The sequence below is a fragment of the Ovis aries genome, chromosome 8 (assembly GCF_016772045.2).
Source record: "Ovis aries strain OAR_USU_Benz2616 breed Rambouillet chromosome 8, ARS-UI_Ramb_v3.0, whole genome shotgun sequence".
NCBI classification, from domain to species: Eukaryota; Metazoa; Chordata; class Mammalia; order Artiodactyla; family Bovidae; genus Ovis; species Ovis aries.
The window spans coordinates 55,707,487-55,726,181 of NC_056061.1; the positions used below are offsets into that span (position 1 = coordinate 55,707,487).

Genomic DNA, 18,695 nt, shown 5'->3' on the forward strand with positions numbered 1-18,695 from the left:
ACATTCTATCAATACTCTTCTAGGATTTATTTTATCTTATTTGTTTTGCCTAATAATGATTGTCTGGAATATTTCACATATTGGTGTATATATAAACCTGCCTAATTCTTTTTAATAAATGCTTTCTGTTTTACATTTACAATATTTCTGTGTGTGTGTATTTCTATATTGATGGTCATTTAACTGATTTTTACATTTTCACATTTACAAATGATGCATTTTCTTTGTACACACATATGAGATTCTTCCTAGATTAATAGAAGTAAAATTTCTAGATTAAAGGGTATTTATATTTGTGTGTTTGTGTATGTCTTGTGTTGTAAGACTGTCCTAACTTGAGAATGCAAATTGTATATATTCTCATTTAAAAGTTAATAGAGAAATCATGATCTAGATGAAAACTACTTCATTATTACATGTGTTTCCAAATGTGTAATCAGTTCAAAGTAGTTTTGCGTAATATGAGCATGCCTTTCTTCATTATAATGATAACAATATCTCATAATTTTATAGGCCTGCTTGTGGTTGTCACTATCATTTTGGTTAAACCTGATAGGATTTACTGTTATCATTCTTAGGTTATCCAAATGTGAAACATTTTTCTTGGGATAAATACTTAGAAGAAACCAATTCTTTACCTGCTCCTGCAAGAGCTTTCAAAGTGGTGAGATATTATACTTTACAATATTTGATTCATCTGTGTTGGTAATAGTGTTCAGTCATTGAAATTTAAGAACAGAAAAAGTATTGGCAAACAGAAATGAGAGAGAAGCAGAAGACCAAAGAAGATGTTTTTGAATTTTTACAATTTTGAAAGGGAAAATGATTACTGGGGCGGGGAGGGGGTTTGTTGTTGCCAACTAAAGAATACTTCCATTTTGGACTTTAAAGTCTCCTTGGAAAATTATGTTTGAATTGGTTTGCAGTGAGTTGATTGTACAGCAGACTTCTGTTTTTCCAGCTAGATATTCTGAAAGACCAAACAGCACAAGATATGTATTGTTTTATAATGAAAACTTTATTTTTTCATTCCTTTGGGTTTTTTTTATGGCAAGCTGAGATGTTGTGTGTGTGTGTGTGTTTAATGTTATTGCTATAAATCATCATGATTGACCACCGCAATACAAGGTCATCTGTTTTGATTATAGTGTCTTTCTAACCCAGGTAATTGCTTCTTGCCTATTAAGATTCAAAGTTAACCTCATTTGTGTGCAAGGGAAGAATACAAAAATGAAATGTATTTAAAATTTTTTTAAATCTCAAACAACTTGCTTTATAATTTGTATTTTAAAAGAAAAGAAAGATATATTAAATACTTGATTTTTTAAAAAAAAGTGACAGTATTATAAGCAACATTTTTAATAGATCCTTTTGTGTGTAAATTTATAGGATTTTTAATGATAAAATTAATTAGTAGGTATGGATCCAAATACATCAGAAAAGAACATCAAAATTTTTGAGAGAAAAATTGTTACATGAAGAAAAGCCATAAATTCAGGATTATACATGAGTAATGTTTAGAGTCATAAAATTTTATGGATTTTTATCTGACCCTCTAACTTAGCCTCATGCAGAAAAGAGCTGCTTTGCAGTTTTGCTTTGAACTGGATAAAATCATGTCAAGCTCAGTCTGCATATCTAGTGTCACAGTGATATCGGAGAGAAAATCAGAATTCCTTTAGCTTGGCCTTTGGGCGCCTTGCACTAGTTGTTCTGTTCCTTTGCATAATTTTCACACTTGATTTTCACGGCCAGACTTCTATTACATCTGTTAGCCGTCACCTTTCCTTCTGCCCATAAATTTTTCAGAGGGCTGTGGGCTTCTGCTGAGTTTTGAGATATAGGTAGCCCCATTCCTGTTCTTTGTAGAACAGTTCCACTTTGTGTGTCTTGATTGCTAATTTTCTTCTTAGAAAGACTTCAGTTACTTTTTTTGTGTCAAGCTAATTTCTGTGTCTCCTCTCTACAACTTGAATGTTCTTTCCTCTCTTTTATAACTTTCATGTTTGTTGACTTTCGCCAAGACAGCTCCAAGTAACGTGAAAAAATTCTTGTCTTCCCTATGACTAATCAAAAAAACCGCAGTATTCTGAATTTCAGCTTAAGATCTTTGGCTTCCTGTTTGCTCTTGCGGCTAGTTGCTCAGGCTCTTTCTATCGCCTGCAGGCTTGGCTGTGAGATTTGGGATTTTTTTTTTTTTTTTGGTAAGGAGAATGAAGTCCAAAGCTATTCTAGGAACTTGAGTTTGGGAGGCTGGTTCTCTTATAATAGTTCATTTAAAAAAAAATTCTATCTTTGTGACATAGAGCTCACCTTCCCTTCCTCTGTATCTCACTATATAAAATTTTCTATTGCGGCAGAAGCCACCACATGGATTCCAGAAAAAAATGAAGCTTGAGGTCATAGACAAAAGAAATCCCATGTTTATTAGAGTAGCAACAGTTGCAGACACAGATGATCACCGAATAAAAGTAAGTATCCCTGTTGTGGTTTTGTTTTTCTTTTTTTTAACAAGACATCTTGGATGAAAACTTTAGCAGACATTTAATTTGTGAAGTCCTAAAATTACATTAGTAAAATCATAGGAATATGCAAATTAAGTGATTACATATCTTTGTAAGTAAGTGTTTTTCTACTTTTCTTACTTTAATCTATGTAAGTTTTCTCCTTATTTATGACTGACTTTTAATATTTTAAGTATGTATTTGGAAGAAAAAGTAGATACAGTGTATAAAGTAATCTGTTCAGAAGGTGATATAATACTTCATTTTCCAATAGTATATATATATTTTTTTTTAATTAAGTTCAGGTTTTTTTTTTATGGGATGTTGGTTTTTGAGACGTCCCAGGCCATTGGGTTCCTTCTCTCTGACAGTTTCTCTCTGGAAACTCTCAAGATTATCTTTGTCCCTAATATTTTGATGTTTTGTGATAACATGCTTTTGTTTGAGGGATTTTTTTCATTATCTTGCCAGACTTTGAGCCAGTCCTGTCATTTTCCAGACCTCCTGACATACTTGCTGCCTCCACATTGAGTCTTTCTGGATTCTACACTGTGAGCTCATTCACCCTGGCCCTGCTCCCCTTCTCTCGGAGTCTGGGCTGCAGCCTGCCCACTACCTTCCAGTGGCTCAGCTCTCCCTCGCCCACTGTGCCCTCCGCTCTCCTCATTGCCACGTCTGTCAGCTACTTTCCTTCTCCGTTTGTCCTTCTGGGTTTATACATTGTCAAACATAACTTTCATTTCAGAAGAGAGTGGAAATAAGCACCTGGGTCTGAAATGTGATTCATTGAGTTGCCTTTCGCCTCAACAGAAAATCCAACCAAATTAGTTTTTTTTTTTTTAAATGAAAGAGTGTGCTGTCAAAAACTATTATCTGTCTTAATCTTGAAATTGTCAATAATGAATATTCAGTTTTTATAAAGGGTCCAAATTACACTTTTAGGTAAAAAAAGTATCTAATTTCCTAAACTATGTTTTAAAATGTGTTAAATTATCTGTACTATGCTTTTATATCTAGTAGTCTGTTTTCTTTAAAATTTTCATTCGACCTCATTGCTGAGTTGCTTTTATGTTAATTGTCTTTATAGTGGAACATTTCTATTATAAATATTTTTGAATGTCTCTTAGGCTTCCCTTATGGCTCAGCTAGTAAAGAATCTACCTGCAATACGGGATACCTGGGTTCAATCCCTGGGTTGGGAACATCCCCTGGAGAAGGGGAAGGCTACCCACTCCAGTATTCTGGCCTGGAGAATTCCATGGACTGTGTAGTCCCTGGGATTGCAGAGTTGGATACGACTGAATGACTTTCACTTTCACTTGTATTTTGTACAGTGCTTAAATATTTCATGTTGTATGTTTATGTATCTTTCTCTCTTACTCTTTGTTAGGTAATTTTATTTCATTTCAAAATAGGACCCAGCAAGAGAACAACTATCACTTAGCATTATGAGAAAGTCTGATTTTTTTGTTTATGAAAACCTCTTAATGTGCCAGTGACTCAAATAGTAAAGATGAAATGAAACTGTGCAAACTATAATACATTTATTTCATCTGGGCTTCCATAGTAAGAGTATTAATTAGGTTTAATTTTTTTATGTATTATGTTTGTATAATTTCTGATAGCAATCTTTAATTGAAGTATTGGTGGCTAAGATGGTAAAGAATCTGCCTGCAATGCAGAAGACCCAGGTTCATTTCCTGGGTTGGGAAAATCCCCTGGAGAAGGGAATGGCAACCCACTCCAGTATTATTGCCTGGAGAATTCTATGGACAGAGGAGCCTGGGCAGGGTCTCGAGAGTTGGACACAACTGAGTGACTAGCGCACACATATTTCTGATAGCAATTTTTAATTAAAGTATACTTGACTTATAATATTTTACTAGTTTCAAATGTACAGTGTGATTCAGTATCTTTGCAGGTTATACTCTATTAAAAGTTATTACAAGATAATGGCTATTATTCCCTTTGTGTATACAGTATATACTTGTTGCTGATCTGTTTTATACACAGTAGTTTATAATCTATTAATCCTGTACTGCTAATTTGTTCTTTCTCCCCTCTCTCTCCCCTTTGATAACCACTAGTTTGCTTTCTATATCTGTGAATCTTTCTGTTTTGCATATACAGTCACTTGTATGATTTTTTAGATTCCACATATAAGTGATTAAATAGCAGTTTTTAATTGTATTTGCTCCTTATCAGAGAATTGTTTTGTTCCTCTGTTCATAATATTTAAATTAAATTTTAACTCTGAAATTTAACCTTAACTGCTAAAATTTTCCCAGTTGCCAGCCAGCCTAGTTTGTAGAAGAGATTCAGCTTATTTACAGTAACTAACGTATTGTCTTCTTTTTGTTGCATATTGTCATATATTGTCAATAGATCTGTCATCTTTGATAGATGACTTTTCATTGCCAAACTGAGATATCAGTTTTAATGAAAACTAGGAAGGGGTTTGGGGTCACACAGAGTTGGACACAACTGAAGCGACTTAGCAGCAGCAGCAGCAGGAAGGGGTTTGGGACTCTATATTGCAGTAGAATAGTGTCCTTTTTAGTATCATTGGAAATTCTCAGTATACAGTAGAGTTACCTAGAAGTTAAGTAAATGACATGTTAGGTGCACAGAACCCAAGTTATACCTGTAAGTTTAGAACCTCCTTGGTGGGCTCAGCCATTTTTTTTTCTGATTATTTTTAGTTATCACAAGTAATTCTAGTGTGTATCCAGGTTGAAGAACCATTTACTTATTAGGATTGAGTTTGTTTGCTATAGGAAGATAGCTAAATTTTATAAAATGTAACAAATGTCACGAGTTACATGAACATTGTTTCCCGTGTAGAAGAAATGAAATTTGGGAACAGAAATAAAAGAAAACAGAGTTTTATGTATCTAGTAAAATAGAGCCCTGTCACTTGATGATTAGTTGAGAATTAGAATGCTTAAAACTTACTTTATGCTATGAATTATGTATAACTTCTTATTTATTGGTAGTACCGACAGCATAAGCTGATACTCTTAACTTTCAGTGTTATTTGAACATTACTTTCGATCAGAGGAAAGAAAAGGGTTGTTTCGAATTAAACAGCTTTAAGTGTTGCTTTTATATGCAATGTATGTGAACGATGAACAAGTTTATTTTGGATCCATGAATCTTAAACTGGTTACTCCTCCTGACTGACTTTGTGATTTTTTTCTCCATTTAAAAATTTTATCCATGATTTCCTCCAGATGTGGAATTCTGTGGGATTTAATTCTAGGATTAATTGATTTCTAAGCTTGAGAAAGCAGATCCATTGCAAAGGACATTATTTTGAACCCATATATACGTGCTTTAGTAACTCTGTACTTCTCCATTACGTAAATATACCATAAGTTATATAACCAGTCTTATAGATGGTAGGCATTCTGGTTTTTTTCTGGCACAATAATGAATTGAGTTATTTAGATTATCAAGTCAAAGATGATATATTTTAAGTGTTAATCATTGTTGCCAAATACCTCTCCAGAAATATCTCACCAGTCAAGGCTCCTGTCAGTGGTCTATGAGAGCGTCCATTAATCTCATGTTCACTAGCTCTAGGAATCACCGAAATGGAACATTCTGGCAGATTGAAAGGAAAATAATTGCATCTTGTGATTTTAATTTGTAGCTTTTTAGTTATAAGTGAAATTGTCTTTTCACATGTTTACCATTTATTTTTATTTTTCTGTTTATGACCTGTTTGTTGCTTTTCCACTTTTTCTATTGGATTTTTCATCTTTTATACTGATATATGATTTTTTTTATGAATTGAAGAACAAAGTACATTGTCACATGTTAACAAATATGTTTTTCAGGTTTCTTTTGGGTTTTTCATCTTGCTAGCAGTAGTATTTGCCATTGTGAAGATCTGAACTTTGATGTAATTGAATTGATCCATCTTTCCTTTATGGCTTTTGAGTTTGGCATCTTGCTTACAAAGGCTACCAAACTCTTAAGATAAATACATTAATTCATGCTTTCTTCTAGAACTTTCATTGTTCAGTTTTCAATATTTGAATTTTTATCCATCTGACATCTATTGTGTTTTTATTTGTATATTCAGTGTACTATTTATAAGTCAGAGTGAAGATGGTTACCATTGGCAGAGTTTTTACTGTAGGGATTTTTGTGACCTGAATTAAACTGTTGATCCCTTTTTGTTATCCAGGTTCACTTTGATGGCTGGAATAGTTGCTATGATTACTGGATAGATGCAGATTCTCCTGACATTCACCCTGTCGGTTGGTGTTCAAAAACTGGGCATCCTCTTCAACCTCCTTTAAGTAAGATACACAAAGATTACTTAAAGAAATGTTTCCACTATTGCGTAGTGTGCTTATTATTCTCTTTTCCTTCTCATTCCACTTCTCTCCTGTACATTTTTTCTCTATATAATTATTTTTCCTCTTACTGCATTTTTAGTTAACCTGATAGTCAAAAGTACATAAAAGAAAAAATTTAATATCTGAAAAAGTAGTGTGTGCCTAGACTAACTTTTATTTAGTGGTATCGTCATCTTTTAAAACTAGTACTAAATTTTGGAAGACAATTTGTCAGACTATCAAAATTTAATGTATCATTGTCAATATCCTAATAGTGACTGGATACAATAGTTTTGCAAAGTAGTACTATCAGGAGAAACTGGGCAAAGTGTACAAAGGATCTCCCTCTGTGTTATTACTTACAATTGCATGTGAGTCTACTGTCACCTCAATAAAAGTTTTAGTTAAATTCAATTTTTTGAAAAAGGTACACCATGAGCTTAACATGTGTGTGCTGTCACTTCAGTCATGTCTGACTGTGCGACCCTATGGTCTGTAGCCCACCAGGCTGCTCTGTCCATGGGATCCTCTAGGTAAGAATACTAGAGTGGGTTGCCATGTCCCCCTTTAGGGAATCTTCCCCACCCAGGGATTGAACCCGTGTCTCCTTCGGCTTCTGCACTGCAGGCGGATTCTTTACCGCTAAGCCACTGGTGAAGCCTTGAGCTTAACACTTGATTTCAATTGTGGAGGAAAATAAATATATTGTAGAAATAAAAATGTGGCAAATACAATACACTATTATGGGGTTTCTTAAAAATTTAGCATGCCCTTCCCAACTAGTGGCTTCGTTCCTGGATGTCACCTAGAAACTGCAAAAGGCCACCAGAATGCACTGCATGATGTTGGTCACAGTATGTTTAAAATAATTAACCTTGGGAACAAATATTGCCTAATTGAATTTTGGTGCACTCATAGTACAACTACTGTGCAAATCATAAAAATATTACTATTGAGTTGAAGCTAAAGACCAAGAAGACTGCTTTAGAATAGTATATACCCATGTTGTCCCTAGTTTATGTGAAAGAAGCAAACCAAAGATTTGATACATGTACATATGCAAATGTAGGTACATTTGAGAATGCTTGGAACATCGAGGAAGGTCATGTTAACATGCTTAGTCAGGATTAAGGAGGGTATGAAATGTGAAGAGAATCACTTAAAGGGGATCTATAGCTGTTCTGTATCCTGGTGTATTGTTTGAAGTTTTCACAGTGTGCGAGTGTTCATATATTAATTATGTTATTTACTTGATCAAGCTGTTTAGAATCATCTCATCATTTCAGATTTAGGTATCTCTGGAACTTGTGACATTTTGAAAGAGGGTTGGGTCAAAGTTTACCGTTTCACTATTAAAGAAAGACAGTGCGAACAAAGTACTAGGGAAAACCTTTAGAAGTAGAGACTTTAAACATAGTTTTAATTTTGTAGCGCCTTCCTTTTCTGTGTGTAAGTGTTGATTGAAAAATTGTTGTTGTTGTTGTTGTTTTCTTATTCTGCTCCAAGGCATTTGCCTCTTACAGCCTTAACTTTTTGCTTTTTTTTTTGGCTTTTTAATAGGCCCCTTAGAACTGATGGAAGCCTCAGAACACGGTGGCTGCACAACCCCAGGATGTAAAGGGATTGGCCATTTTAAGAGAGCGAGACACCTGGGCCCTCACAGGTATTTGGTGCTTCCACTCACATGGAGATTCCTTCTGTGGTCAGATAGCAGGTGCCTGTCCTTTGTAGGTGGACGACAATGATTCCCATGTATACTTAATAGATATGAACTAATTCTGCATTCAGATCCATATGAACTGTGGTTGCTATGGTGACCATGTAAAAATGAAGAGTGTATGTGTAGTTAAATATTCCTAGGAGAGAATGCATTCATGAATGAAAATAGATTTACGGTAGCTTCTTGGCAACCTGACTAGGTTTATAGTTACTTTATGTCTTAAAGTCATTTTGGGTTGACCGTTAATAGTGAGAAGAGGGCGGGCCTTGTTTAAAGTATTTGTTTGGTAAAATATTCTGATTGGGTGACTCAACAATTTGAATAGTCAGAGGTGAGATTATTGTAGATGAGCAGCGAAGATCACAAAAAGCACAAATATAAATAGAAACATTTCAGAATACATTGGTCAAAATTAAGTGGCTTTCAATATTTTTCTCTTACTTCTAAGTAACTTAAAAGAGAAACCAAAATTATACATTTGAAATTTGATGTGTTACGTGGGCGACTTGGGTTATTTGTAGACATATTCAAATATTACTGGAATAGTAATAAATTTCTGTGATTTTAACTGGGATTTTTAGAGAACTGAGGCATCACCTATTCTTATATATATTAAAATAATTTGTCAGTGTAAAGTGTTCTAACTGCATGTTAATTGGATTGCCCAGTAAGAAAAATGATTCCTTGTTTATCTAGTTTATGCAGGTTGTGAATCTCAGTCCTTAAAACATCTGAAGATTGCCCTGCCTGTTTCTCTAAGAATTAATAGGAATTGTAAAATTGACGTGGTTGTTCTATCTTCATATAGATTTCTTCTTCCTTAAATTTCTGTAACCTCAAAGCCTTCTGCAGCACTGCAGCCAAGTTTGCTTTATGGGGTTCAGTGTGTTTCAGAGTAAAAATCTGCATGTAGACAGGATCATGATTCCACTTGCAAATATCCATTTAAAAATCCTTTTTGTGGCTTGTATGACTCCAAGCCAAAAGCAGTATGATTAAGGGGAGATAAAAATACTGTATCCTAGGAGTGATTCAGTTTTGGCCAGTGAAGGCAGCTGGATTACTTTCAGGCCTTACAGTAGTATCTCTCCTACCTTCCCCATCCCTGTGTGGATATGTTCCAAGATCCCCCGTGGATGCCTGAAACCTGGGATAGTACTGAACCCTATATATATTATGTTTTTTTTCCTATTCATACATACCTATGATAAAGTTTGACATAAATCACACAGAGTAAGAGATTGGCAACAATAATATTAAAATAGAACAGTTATAAATAATATACTGTAATACAGGTTATGTGAATGTTGTCTCTCTAAAGTCATATTGCACCCATTGAATGCCATTTCCGTTTTAACTATGCAGCTATTATGTGCTGTGGCCCTCACTTTTGCAGTCTGAGGTATGACAGGAGAACTAGGGCAGATTTCTTTTTCCTCACATTTTGACAGAAGATTCATTTTTACTGCAGAGATTATTTCCCCATGAAGTTGAGAGTTGTCACCAGTTCACCTAGAGGAAGCACTTTATAGGTACCTGAAGTGCCAGCATCACTACTATTGTGCTTTGGGGCTATTATTAAGTACAGCAAGAATGACTTAACACAAGCACTGTGATACCTTGCCAGTGGATCTGGTAACCGAGGAGGCTACTAGGTCACTAACAGGCTGGATGCACTGGACTGAGGGATGATTTGCTTCTCACAGGGCCAGAGGGGGACAACGTGAGATTTCATCATGCTGCTCAGAATGGTGCACAGTTTAAAATTGTTTATTTCTGGAATTTTTTATTTAACATTTTCATACTTAGATTGACCTCAGATAAGTGAAACCATAGAAAGCGAAACCAGGATAAGGAGTGACTATGGTATATAAATCCAAATAACTCATTAGTATGCCAGACTTCTTTATATATCTATAAATTCTTTCATTCAGTAAATATTTTTGAGCAGCAGGTTTTTTTTTTTTTTTCCTAATAGCATGTATTGGATAACCTTCAAGTGACCCTATAATATTGGACTGTTACTTTCTTCATTTTTTTGGTGAAGCCACCATTACACCATAGAGGTTTCTCTAACTTGCCTAATTGACAGCTGGTGAGGAGGGAGCCAGGAATAGCACCGAGTCTAACTGTGCCCTTGACCACTCCCCTGTCACTGAGAATCAGGGCATGGCTTTCTGAATAAGTCACAGATCTAGCCTTCAAAGAACTCAGGGACCTAGTGCAACTATAAAAACTTGATTTAATTGAAATATGAGAGACAAAGTAATAACTAATATTGAAACTTTGACACGTGTACCTTTCTGCTTTACAACCCTAAGATGTTCATTGAACCAAAGGCCGTTTGCTCAAATTATGAAGGAAAAGATCAAAGAAATCTTTAAAATGTTGTGTGGTACAATCAAAAATTTACAAAGAATTTTTCTTTTTGGTCTTCTGGGAAGAAAATCCACCTTATAGCAATGTCTGTAATCTCTTTAGGGGTGCAGCAGGTCTGAGCAGAGAGGTTTGCCTGTCACAGCAAGGTCTGTGCCAACAGTCCTGTCCCCTGCTTTATGGTACCAGCCACTCATTAAGACCACCTTTCCCCAGATGGGTTGTGAACCTCAGAGGTGGTCTACCCCCATTTCACAAACTTTCAGTGATTGTCTCTGCAGTGTTTTTTCAAAGATTCAGTGTTGTATTTGCTAAGTGAAGGGAGGAGAATCACATAAGATGTTACGGAGAAATGTGGTTAAAAAAAAACTTTCAGTAAAATTGAAGCCATAGTGGAGAATGACATATTGTTTGGGGGGATGAAAGAGGAAGAAGTAGGAATCGCAGCTTATAAGACGTGCACTGACACAGAGGTGCTCATTTCCTTGTCACCTATCAGACATAGCTGGCAGATCTGTGCATAGTCTGGGGCAGGAGTGCAAGCCAGAGGCCTAGTAGACAGGGCCGACTCCTGCCTGGGTCGTGACTTCCCATTTTTTCAGGCCACCCCACTGGCTTTTCCTGGTCTTCCTGGATATGCTGTGCTCGTTATACACTTACTGCTCTTTATCTGGCGGGACACTAACCCTCAGTAGCCACAGTGTGTTTACCTTTTCCTTACTAGACTTGTGGAAGAGCTGCTGCGTCACGAACGTTCTTTGACAGGTTCATTTTGCTGGCGCTTATTTTTGTCCTTGCCAAGAATGCTGTGTTTAGGAAAACGTAATGAGAAAATTCTCTTCAGATTAATGTGAGAAATTGCATAAATCAAAACATGCATTCTTTGCTTAGATAACAAAGAAAGTTGCTCTTTTGGCAAGAATTATCAATTTTGTGAAAATGTAAGCACAAGGCTATGTTTTGACTAGGATGTGTTGTTAGCGTCTCCAAAAATTACAGTAGTTGAATTTGATCTAAGAAGTGTTGGAAATACAAATGTGTTCTCAACAATGAAATTTAAAAATGTGCTGTTTTTAAATGTGATATAAACGATCAGTGAGCAAGTTGGATGTGGATACGGTGTTCCCATTTCTAGAGATGCTCAGAAGCCAGATGACAATTCTGTCTCTAGCAAGGCAGTATTAATATTGGCTATGTCATGGTATATCCCTTTCTTGATTCACTCATTTGGCTTACTGAGAGGTCATAATGAGGAGAGATTAAAAGAAAAGTAAAGTTATATAAAACTGAATATTTTACGTATCTAATGTCTTCAGAAGTGAAGTAAATCTTCTCTATGTAAGATTTTATCTCAGTAAAATTAAACAGGAAAAGAAAAACAAAATTAGAGAGTACTTCCTACAACCTCTAAAGGATATTTATAAAGTCCATAGAGAGTTTTTAAAAATTAATAACTCTGGACATACACCTGCAAACCACAGTCATCATTTTAATTCAAGATTCAGTCCACTCATGGAACAAACATTTATTGAGTGCCTGCTGTGTGCAGATACTGGGCTAGGTGATGGTCTGTACAGAGAAGGCCTCACTTCTAAGGAGGCCAGCATGTTATAAATAGGGATTTGGAGACGCATGAATGAGGAGTACTCAGAATCATCACCTTTTCCTGAGGGAAGCAGTGAGCCTCCATAAGCAAGGCATGTTAATGGAGTTTTTAATGCTGTTGTTTATTTTTGCTGATGGCCTTTTACCCAGTAGAGGTTAAGTGTTCCCCTTCTTCTCCTTTTAAAATAATAATCCTAGGCAGGCTTTGTGTGTGTGTGTGACTTCCTAGGTGCCAGGCTCTGTTTTAGGACTTAGATCTGTTATCTTGTTTTATTCTCTCAGCAGCTTTATAAAGCTGGCACTACTCTAATCTCTGTTTCACAGAAGTGGGAACAGAGATTTAGAATGCTTGAGAAAAGTACCCAAGATCAGAGAGTGGCAGACCCAGGATTCAGCCTAGGCTCTTAAGGCACTAAAGCTCCTACTCTTAACCGCTAGACTCTCATGCAAGCCACAGTAGCTGGATAGAACTTGTATTTTATAGATTCCTGTCTTGACAGAGAGTGAGAATGAGCATGTGAGCACTTAGGAAATGGAAGACATCAGGAAATGGAAGACATCGTCCAATTGTTTAAATAAATGTATTTACAACTAAAAAGGTTGTAAAGGTGGCAGTGGGAGGTGGTGAACAAGGCCGTTTTTTCCCCTTTCCTGCTACACTGGACAGTCATTCCAAGGAAAAACTGCCTCCTTACAGGGGCCAGTGGGACAAGAATTTATATATATATAGCAGGTATGGAATGATTTGCTAGTAGAACAGAGTTCACCCTAATAAAGTCCTCATAGGAAAGAGCTGTGTAACCCTGTGTGAATCTGTTCCCCTGATGTCTGGCGAACTGTGTAACAGCAGAGTTGTGTGTACATGTATAATTGCATGTGCCCATGACTGTTTGTAAGTGTGTACCTGTTGTTGTGCCATGGGCCAAGCCTTACTTATGTTTGTTATTAGAAACTGAATAGACAAGAAAAATGAAAATGATTATAAGCCTAGTGAAACCCACTTTTCCCAGAGAAGTTTAATCAGCACTTCTGTGTTTATAAAATCATCAAAATTGCATATGAATTTTATAAACTTAAAAAAGAGGAAATTGGCCCAGAAAGGTTAAGTACTGCCTCAGTTCATATTTAACCTTTCTGAGCTTCCTTGGTGGTATAGTAATAAAGAATCTGCGTACCATTGCAGGAGATTCAGGTTCGATCCCTGGGTCTGGAAGATCCCCTGGAGGAGGAAATGGCAACCCACTCCAGTATTCTTGCCTGAGAAATCCCATGGACAGAGGAGCCTAGTGGGCTACAGTCCATGGGGTCGCAAAGAGTTGGCATGACTGAGCATGCACACGCAGTTCATAGCTATCTGGCAGCATCATCTTGCTAAGAGGTGGTACTCTCAGGTTTAATTGTCATGGATTCGGGATAAAGAAATAATTCAATATTGCAAGGTACTTTTTGTTCCTGTAGGAGACAACTGGAGTTCATATGCTAATGGGATGATACTAAGCAAGTTCCCTTTTTTAAAGCCTCAGTCTCTGCATCTATAAAATGAGCATTAGAATAGGAATGATTTTCTAGGGTTTTGGGAGTTAGATGACATCATGCAAGTAAAGCAACATACCCTGGGCAACACACTCCATCTGTGTAATGTTTGTTGTCATTCTCTTCATTTTACAAGTGTCTTGTAAAACAGAGTCTTCCAAGTTTGTTTGCTCATTGTGGACAGAGCTGCAGAGCACATTTAGAGCCAGGTTCTTGATTTCCGTCTGGGGCATTGCCCATCCCTCTGTTCACACTTCATTTGCATTCTGTGCCTTTTTATTTTTTAAATCACCTCCCACTATGGGAACCAGCTGGTGTCCCTTTCTGTCCCAGAGTAGTTGTAAGAACTGGAGATGTTTAAACCCATTTGATTTTCCTCAGGGTTCAGAAGAAGAGAAGGCTTAGCACAATATGTATAGCCCATCAGCACAGGGTTGTGTTGGTTGATCATCCTGGCCCAATAGCGTATCTTTGTTCAGAAGGCTGTGATTGTTTCCCTGCTTCAAAGTGAGAGTTTGAAATTTCCCTCTGGCCCTAGCAACCAAGATAAGGGGGATATTTAGGTACCAAGTCTCATTCTGCAGCCTTGCCTCCCTGAGCTACCCATGTTTACATATGGTGGTCTAGAGAGACATATTCTTCCTTTCCTTAATCAACAAACAGGAAGGGGCTGCCCTTGGGAGCTTATAAACCTTCTAAACTACAACTATTCACTGTAGTGTGTAGGTGGGAACCCAGCCCATCTAAAAATCTGGGAATCTTCCCAATGTTAGAGTGGGGTTAAAATCAGCACCCTCATTTTCTTTTCTTTCTTCATATCTGATGAATTTAAAAATGAACATACAGTTATTCAATAATTGTAAAGCCAGGTGTTTAACAGTGAGTCAAACATTTGATGGTTGTGATATTCTAGGAAGAGCAACATATTATGTGTCAAAAGAAATTAATAAAAATTATATTCATATTTTTTTCCTGCCACTTTTTTCCTCAGTGATAGTCACTCAATTATGTTCGACTCTTTGCGACCCATGGCCTGTAGCCCATCAGGCTCCTCTGTCCATGGGATTCTCCAGGCAAGAATAGTGGAGTGGGCAACCATTTACTTCTCCAGGGATCTTCCCAACCCAGGGATCGGACCCAGGTCTCCTGCATGGCAGGCAAATCCTTTATTGGCTGAGCCACCAAGTAGATAATTTGCAATAGGGTACATACACAATATGAGGAAGAAAGAACAAAATCAAACTTGACTGTGATCTGAGAGTTGGTTAATGTATTTCCTTTATCAGAAAGAAAAAATCAAGAGCAAGAAGAGAGAGTTGTGTTTTTTGTCCTATTTGTTCTCAGGGTAAGGGAGTTCATTAAAGATGAATTTGGTTTTAACCATGTTTATTATAAGACATAGCAGTATGAAGTGACATGTAAGTAAAGAAAATAAAGATGTACTTTTGCTTACAAGTTATCTGTGATGAATTTTATAGACCATTTGCAGAATTACTTTGGGAGCCTGTGCACACTCTTCTCCCCTCCCAGGAGGATGTGTCAGATTCTCTTGGTAGAGGGCAGAAAGGCAGTGTTTAAGAATTTTCCCCAAATATTACCTAATCGGAGGAAAAGAATATGCAGGACACTAGTATAATTTACCCAACTCCACATCATTTCCAGATTTCAGGAGGTTTCCTAAAAACCAAGGGCCAAGATAGGGAGTTAGTCAGAGTGGTTGATTCTGTACCAAGATACAGAAGCTGCCAGTTGTTCTGGAGTCGGAAGGCTGAGGCTCAGGCACAGGAGTGTCCTGACTTCATGCTGAATGAACAGTTAGTGACCCAGATGCCCTTTGCTTGGATGACAGGAATGATCCCCAGACAGAATCTTAGAGACCAACCCAGTGGTCACCAGTGGAAGGGAAGGGAGCTAGGTGGGTCATTATCCAAGTTGCCTTCTTAACCTTTTTCATATCAGGAACAGGATTGGCTAGAGGATGATGTTTTTTTCTGGGCAATCATGAATGCATATGGGCCTGGAGACAGGAAAAGGGGGAACCTCCTTCCTTTAGAGGGCAGCAGCTGTTACAAAGGAAATTAAACAGTTTGTGATGACCCTGGGATCACTTTAGGAAGCAGGTCCACTCTATCAGTCATCTGCCTCTCTCTCACCTCTGTCGACAACCCTCCTAAAGCACTTCTCTCCCGGGCTGATTGTTCACAGAGTTACACATAGGCCCTGCCCTTGGTAACCTCGTTGACCATTACTCACTTCCAGAGATTGCAGGAGATTGTATTTAAAAATTACGGGCAAAGACATATTTTTTATCAGAATATACTTAAATTATGTTTTAAAGGTGAAATTTTTTATGCTATGTGTTTAATCTATGTAACTGTATATTCAGTTAAATTTTTGCATTTCACATTTTGTAGCTTGTTGTCTTAATTGGAAGAAGTAATTATGGTCTAATAGGAATCTTCTCTTCTTTCTTTTTTCTATTTGTAACATTTTAGTGCCGCCAACTGTCCCTATTCAGAAATCAATTTGAATAAAGACCGAATTTTCCCAGATCGTTTAAGTGGTGAAATGCCTCCAGCTAGTCCATCGTTTCCAAGAAGTAAAAGGGCAGACACAAATGAAATCTCTTCGTCTCCTGAAACCAGGTAATTAAAGTGGTAATATTAGTGTTATTCAGAGGTACTGTGGTTGAAAGACAGTTTTTTCCTTAGGTGTTTTGTGCTCTATGGGGATGTCTTCTAGTACATTACTGAAAATGCCCCTGACTTAATGTGAAATAATGGTGGGGGTCAATACTTGGATTTAAAAAAATTTAGGCAAATTTTTTATAAAAGTATATGCACATCAGGCAAGATTTCTCTTGTTCATCTTTTAGCTGAACTTGCTTGATATTAGAAGTTTGGAAATCCCAGTCATTTTATTTCCTGCTAATTCATATTTCTCAATGAACTGATCCATATTTATATAAGATCATACTCTGTAAAGAAGACGATAGATACCCTGTGAGGAATGGACCTTCTTTTTAGTTTTCGTTATATGCCTCGTATCTACATTGTTTCATTTAATTATTAGGGTATTTGTTGTATAATATACTCGGTCATTTGGTTTTGATTTTATTTGTAGAGTTAAGTTGGAACGTTTTAACCTCTGTGGATTATTCCAGTAAAGAACCAGGTTTTGTTTGCTGTATCTTTAAGTAAATGGCCTCTGTCCTTGCGTTGACTGAAATACTACAAAAAGAAAACAGAGTAATAGAAAGATGATCCTTCACACTTATGTTTGGGGACTTTTCTTTTATGGAGAGTCTTTAAAATCTAAGGCAATGTAGTTCTTTGATTATTTTAATATTTGGTAGCTTCTATTCTCACGAATGTACCAAGTGAACATTTGAATTAATTAGTCTGATTCTCAGTTCACAGCAATATTGTTGAAGCAATGGCATTTAAAATATCAGTATCCTCATAGAAAAGCAGTTTTGCCCTATAGATGAAGGAGAGTTGTAACCTCTTTAATTAGAAACAACAGTGATGATTTATTCTTAATCCTTAAAACCATGAGTGATGTAACCTAAGCTCATTCACCTAACTCACAACCCTATAATGAGGGCATATCACTTGAGGAAATTTACTTTAAGACAAAGGAAGTACTAATTCACATAGTAGTGATTATAGCAACAGAGTTCATTGGCTCACAAGGAGGTAAGGATCCCTAAAGTTTCGATTTCAAAAGCCAAGATATTGTGTAAAATTTTAAAAGGATACTCTGAAGTGCTGGCGGTTTGACCTTTACAGGCTTTGCACTAACTTTCTGGGCCCTGGGCTGGGTAGCTGGGCTCAGTTTCCTCACAGCAGAAAGGAAAATGTTAATAAATGAAAGGTTGTTAATAAAGAAGTCTGATCTTATGGCTTGAGACTGGTTGCTTTAAGGTAGAATTAACAGAGTTGAAGTTAGCTGGCTTCTTTGCTGTAAATGAATCTGTATGAACGTATTTCATATTTTTTAAAAATTTAATTTTTAAAAGATTTTTATTAGAGTATAGTTGATTTAAAAATGCTGTGTTAGTTTCAGGTGTACAGCAAAGTGAGTCAGTTATACGTATGTCCATTCTTTTATAGATTCTTTTCCCATATCGGCCATTACAGAGTACTGAGCTCCCCGTGTTATACAGTAGATCCTTATTAGTTATTTGTTCTATATATAATAGTATGTATAGAAGACATGAAATTTTTTGATCACTGATTCTTTTACCTGATCTTAAGAATGGTAAGGTGTACAAAGCTCTGAGAACAGTGAGTAATAAGTAATCAGTCCTCAATAAATGTTAGTTTTTATTAGTTTTGTTGCAAGATGAATAGTTTGCATATTTGTTTCTTTTATTCCAGAGAAGGAAAGTAAGGCCGGCACGTTTTTTAAATATATACATATACCTAGGTTAAACTTTGAATAGAGCACTCAAACAAGATGATCCTCATGATGTCAGATAATGTTCTCTCCTCTTTTCTCAAAATCGTTACTCACGTGGATGGCGTTCCAAGTCAGGTTTTAACACATTTTATTTGCATCCTTCATAATAATTTTCAAAACGCTGGTCCACCAGACTGTATTTTT

At 36.5% G+C, this 18,695-nt stretch overlaps 1 protein-coding gene across 48 annotated transcripts in view; it reads left to right on the top strand.

Moving 5' to 3' along the window:
- The window catches only part of L3MBTL3 (L3MBTL histone methyl-lysine binding protein 3), a 102,445-nt gene that overhangs the window by 56,832 nt on the left and 26,918 nt on the right, over positions 1-18,695 (top strand). For all 48 annotated transcript variants that reach the window (XM_012182864.5, XM_060419252.1, XM_060419246.1 and 45 more), the window contains 5 exons: positions 579-664; positions 2,361-2,471; positions 6,700-6,814; positions 8,414-8,516; positions 16,583-16,732. In XM_012182864.5, the coding sequence (XP_012038254.1) occupies positions 579-664; positions 2,361-2,471; positions 6,700-6,814; positions 8,414-8,516; positions 16,583-16,732 (565 nt within the window). The remainder of the gene's footprint in view (positions 1-578; positions 665-2,360; positions 2,472-6,699; positions 6,815-8,413; positions 8,517-16,582; positions 16,733-18,695) is intronic.